The sequence below is a fragment of the Aplysia californica genome, unplaced genomic scaffold (genome assembly GCF_000002075.1).
Source record: "Aplysia californica isolate F4 #8 unplaced genomic scaffold, AplCal3.0 scaffold00109, whole genome shotgun sequence".
In the NCBI taxonomy this organism is placed as follows: domain Eukaryota; kingdom Metazoa; phylum Mollusca; class Gastropoda; order Aplysiida; family Aplysiidae; genus Aplysia; species Aplysia californica.
This window is the reverse complement of record NW_004797379.1, coordinates 315,975-321,591: the sequence shown is the minus strand read 5'-3', so window position 1 is coordinate 321,591 and position 5,617 is coordinate 315,975. Positions and strand designations below refer to the sequence as shown.

Below are 5,617 nucleotides of genomic sequence, written 5' to 3'. Positions count from 1 at the left end.
CCCCCTCCAGGTCTATTCCCTGATGTGGGTGGTGGTCACTTCCTGCCACAGCTAGAGGGGAAGCTGGGAATCTACCTTGCCTTGACTGGCGTCAGGCTGCGCGGCCGAGACATCAGCACTGTGGGCATCGCCACACACTTTGTGGAATCCTCAAAGGTTAGTCTTCTGATTAGCTGTGTGTGTGTGTGTGTGTGTGTGTGTGTGTGAATGTTTGAGAAAGAGAGAAACAGAGATTGTGAGTCTGTTGACATGTGCGTGTGCATGTATGTATTCACCATGCTGCTGCAACTTTCTCTTTGTGGAGATCAATAAATTGTTATCTTGTCTTACCTTATCTTAGAAGGGTTTTTACACCGCTTCCAACTTTTTGTAAATTTGAAAAATTAGTTCTTCGAGCCCGTATGCAGTGGCACCTCTCTATAGCAGTCACCTGTACTGTAGGCCACTGTTCTGTGACACCCTTACATTTTCCCTATATTTTTTACCTGTCCATAGTTACCCTTGTTCAAGACATCCACCAGTCTAAGACAACCACTTTTCTCCTTGACAATGAGTTGCTGTCTTGGACAATTTTGACTCTTTGTATAATTACAATCAAACCTACTCTAACAGCCACCCAGCCACCTGTAAATGACAAAATTACCTGTACAAACAACCTCTCCCCGTTTTTTCCCTTGCGTTTTTTTGTTCCAATAAAATGACACAGTGGAAGATACCTACCTGACAAATATGTACACTTTTCCCCTCGACAGTGGGTGGCTATTTTGGACAATTTGGACTGTTTATGTGAGCGGTGCTGACGAAATGTGTTACTTCTCACAATCTGTGATTAGAGATATTGGCGGAAAATTAACACAGCGGTTGAATTTGTAGATTGTCAGCTAATACAATTTTCTCCAAGTTTAACTTGTCTTTTAGCATTAATTCATACTGATAAATTGTACAAAATCAGACTATAAATTTGACGTACCTATTTCCATAAGGTCAAAATCCGAAAAGTTACTAATTTTGTCGGCATGCCTCACATACGATTATACCACTGACCTCTAACTTCATTAAATCTGTCGGCAGCTAGAGGAACTGCAAGACAAGCTGTCTTCTCTCTCCTCATCGGTGGGCAAAGAAGATGTAGCTGCCGTGCTCAACGACTTCCAAAACCAGGTACAGAATTCTCACTGACATATAACACAGTTGACCATGACGATCTTTAGTCATCTCGTAGGGAGAAATTACGCTACCTTAGAAAGTCACAAAGTTCTGTTTGACATTTTTGGCCTTTTTGTCTGCCTAAGACCATGAGATAAAAAATCTAATGCTATATCTTCTCTATCACAATTGTAAGATTATTTGGAATCAGGATATTCAAAGAACTGCATTCGAAATAGCTTGACATGTTGGGGAACTCGGGATCTGTGACATCAAAATTCCCAAAACTAGGAACTGAGCAGATAAAACTTTGTAACTCTGAGGTAGGGATTTGTCTTGGTCGTTTACAATGACTTTGAAAGGCGAGGTGCTCTCACGCTTAAGGGGGTATTACATGTTCTGTTAATTAAAACTGACAGTTGTCCGTCCTCTTTGTCGTAAGAAAATAATACACAATGCAATCTTTTTTGTGATCTTCAAAATACATCAAGAAAAAGAGTCGCCCGCAAGTCATATTGTTATTTTCGATACTCTGGTTCCAATTTTTCAGTTGGACGTAGTTTTCAGTAAGTTTAAAAACAAGAATCTTGCCTCCTGCGCATGACCGACAGCCCTGCAGCCAGCTGGTCTGCCATGCCTGAGGTCTGCTGAGGATTAAGTTTCCTTTTCGACTTATTGAAAGCTGTGTCCGATTATATTGTACTGCAAAAGGTTCAGAAGTGAGTTTAGATTGAATGAAATACACATAAAGAACAGTTCCTTGGCAATTTATATTTTTATTCTGCCGGTGATTCTCAAATTTGACATAGTTTTTGCACTTTTCATGTAGGACTGGTTTGTATTATAGTCATGAATTACAATTTGATTGATATTTTGACCCAGAAGTTTACTTAATCTGATTTTACATTTATTTCTCTTTCCTGCAAGGTAAAAGGCAATTGTATTTAATTTGACAAGAAACTAGATACACAAAATTTGAAGGTTTTGTTTGTGCAATTATGACATGATTAAAGACACTTTTATCGTGAAGAAAATGGCATCGGTCAAAAATCTACAATTTGATGTGTCCATTTTCGGCAGATATTTCCATTCGCTGATAGCGCTAAGTCACTCATTTGTCAGTACATCTTTACAAATTAAGCAAAAAAGTTTTTTGTTTTATTCTTGGAAATAAAGAAGAGAAATGTGTGTGTTTGTTGCCTGTGTCTACAGTCCCAGCTAGATGTGGACAAAGAATTCTCTCTCAAGCCAAACATGGAAAAGATAAACCGTCTGTTTGCCGGGGACTCCATGGAGGCCATCTTTGCCGCGTTGGAAAAGGACGGCTCTGATTGGTCGATTGCTCAGCTAGACACGCTCAAGAAAATGGTGAGCACAATTATTGAAGCTCTCTCTTTGTCTGTCTCTGTCTGTCTGTTTCTTTCTCTCTCTGTATCTGCATCAGTCTGGTCTTTCCTTCTGTCTCTGTCTCTATCACTATATCTCTCTGTCTCTATCTCTGTATCTCTCTGTCTCTGTCTCTCTCTCTTCCTTTCTCTCTCTCTACCTCTCTCTCTGTCTGTCTCTCTTTCGCGCTCTCTCTTTCTTTCTCTCTCTCTCTCTTTTTCTTTTTCTTTCTCTCCCTTTGTCTCTCCTTCTGTCTTTGCCTCTGTTGGTCTCTGATGTGGGATGGTCCTTCTTTCCTATCGAACATCATTCATCCTTATCACCCCTCCATCTTTTCGTAGTTACTCTCGTAACACTTCTAATCTTCAGCACTTATATGATCTTTCTGTTTTGCAAGTACCATTTATAACTGTACTTTTATGTATTTGTAGCCATCCTATATTTTTGTTTATTTGTAGCTGTTTTATATCTCTTGGTTTTCTTTACAGTCTCTGGCATCTTTGTTTATTTGTAGCCATCTTTTTTTATTGACTGTTTCCATCACTTTTGTTCATTTCTAGCCGTCCTATTATATATTATATTTTACACAGTCTTCAATGTCTCTCTTTATTTGTAGCCTCCTATATCTTTATTAATTGACAGTCTCCAATGTCTTTGTTTATTTGTAGCCATCCTATTGTCTATTTAATTTTGTAGCCGGTGCTATATCTTTCTTTATTTGTAGCGGTCCTACATCATTGTCATCTTGTGGCTGTGGGTGGTTGGCGGGTGCTCTGGTGTGGTCTGCTTCTTCTTCCCTATCAGACATCTTTCGTCCTCATCTCCCCTCCTTCTTTTTTATGTTTGTTACTCTCTTGTAACACCTCTAATCTTGTGGCGCTCATATGACCTTATGCTGTTGCGAGCGCCGTAAAACCTCTACTAAAACTTTAAAAAAGCTTGTAGCTGGTGCTATGTCTTTGTTTATTATAAGCTGATATATCTTTGTTGACAGTCGCCGACATCGATGAAGATCACCCTGCGACTGCTCCTGGAGGGCAAAGGTCGGTCACTGGCTGAGGACCTTCAGGTTGAGTACAGGCTGAGCCAGAGATGTGTGGAGGACCGCGACTTCTACGAGGGAGTGCGAGCAGGTGAAGGACACACACACACACTCACACACACACACACGCATACACACACACACGTGTACATAGACACACACACACCTACACACACACATACACACACATGCTCACACACATACACATACATACACACATGCACACGCACACACACACACACACACACACACTCACATGTACATGCATGCACACACACACACACACACACACACACACACACACACACACACACACACACACACACACATGTACATAGACACACACACACACACACACACACACACACACACATGTACATAGACACACACACACACACACACACACATATACACACATATACACATGCATATGCTTGCACACACTCACATATATACACTTGCATACATGAAATGAACACACACACACATATATACACACTCATACACGAACACACACACACACACACACGTACGCACACACACTCGTATGCACAAACACACTCATACATGTACACACACACAAATACAGATGTGAATACACACACACACACACACACACACACACACACACACACACACACACAAACACACACACATACACACCTACATATGTATGTATACTCACCAACACACCCACAATAACACACACACACACACACACATACTCACACTCACACTCACACACACACACTTGTATACACACACACACACACATACTCACACTCACACACACACACACACACACACGCCCACATATCAACAGACAGTTCAGTGTAGAAAGTGCTAAAAACCAATTGCAGCAAAAAGAGAAGTAAAACATGATCACTTTTTTATTCTATTTATTTTATTTTTTTCAATTTTGTGTTTTCCCCCACAGTTCTCATTGACAAAGACAACAGTCCCCAGTGGAACCCGGCAAGCATCAAGGACGTAGCTGCCAGTAAAGTGGACTGGTACTTCTCTCCCTTGGATGCCAAGAGGGAGCTGGTGTTGTGATGACAACAGTGTGTCATGTGCTAGTTTGTTTGTTTGTTTGTTGGTCATCTCTCTGCCAGACCTGGTGTTGTGATGACGACAATGTGTCATGTGCTAGTTTGTTTGTTTGTCCGTCATCTCTCTCTCTGAAAGATGATTTTGTGATGTTGACAGTGTGTCATTTACATGTTTGCTTGTTAGTCATCTCTTTGCCATATATATATATATATATATATATATATATATATATATATATATATATATATATATATATATATAAAACAAATAATTATTGGACATGGTTGTTTACAATGATATTATGAGTGTGTTCATGTAACTGTGATTGATTTGATTAAGTCTTGATTAACATGTATCCAGAAATTCGTTTTAGAAGAGCCTCTTCTCACAGTTATGGCACAATCATCTAAGTCATTTTAGACCCAAGTTCAATTCCTATGTGGAGAGAGTTTTTGTGAAGTGCCTCATTCTTTCTGCAGGGATGTTGTTGGCCCTTAGAAGCAAGTTCGAAGCCTGCCTCCAAAATGATCTAAATTGTGTTAATGAGGAACATAAAATCATGTTCATTTAATTTTGATACCTAAGTCAACTTTATGAAAGTTTATGACTTGAGAGAAAGTGAAAATGTCTCAATCATTGTATTTTCATTTTCAGTACACAAAACAAAAAACTCTGCTTGTTTAGGAGATGAAACAGGACACTGACATTTTTATTATACCAATATCTAGACCTTTTTTTTTGGGGGGGGGGGGGGGATGACTTGGGGTTATTGTGTTATGGCCATGGGGATATGGGGTGTGCAAAAGAGACCCTTTGATTTGTGGAGTAGTGAATGTGAAGCAGAGTTTTTGTATAGTGAAAACTGAAATCCGAGGGTGCATGTGTCGGGGGGGGAGGGGCTTATACCGATGATGTTTTGTTGCTTGTGATGGGATTTTATAAGATTGGGGAGGGGATTTCTGCTTTTCATTTTCATCTGTTATAGAATTG

The 5,617-nt window shown here is 39.9% G+C and overlaps 1 protein-coding gene across 3 annotated transcripts in view; it reads left to right on the top strand.

Annotated features, from left to right (window-relative positions):
* LOC101858174 (3-hydroxyisobutyryl-CoA hydrolase, mitochondrial) overlaps window positions 1–4,850 on the top strand; it is a 21,245-nt gene extending 16,395 nt beyond the window's left edge. For all 3 annotated transcript variants that reach the window (XM_013080985.2, XM_035969042.1, XM_013080986.2), the window contains exons 9-13: window positions 11–156; window positions 1,072–1,161; window positions 2,359–2,514; window positions 3,527–3,665; window positions 4,512–4,850. In XM_013080985.2, the coding sequence (XP_012936439.1) occupies window positions 11–156; window positions 1,072–1,161; window positions 2,359–2,514; window positions 3,527–3,665; window positions 4,512–4,630 (650 nt within the window). In that variant the 3' untranslated portion in view covers window positions 4,631–4,850. The remainder of the gene's footprint in view (window positions 1–10; window positions 157–1,071; window positions 1,162–2,358; window positions 2,515–3,526; window positions 3,666–4,511) is intronic.
* Window positions 4,851–5,617: the final 767 nt, after the last annotated feature.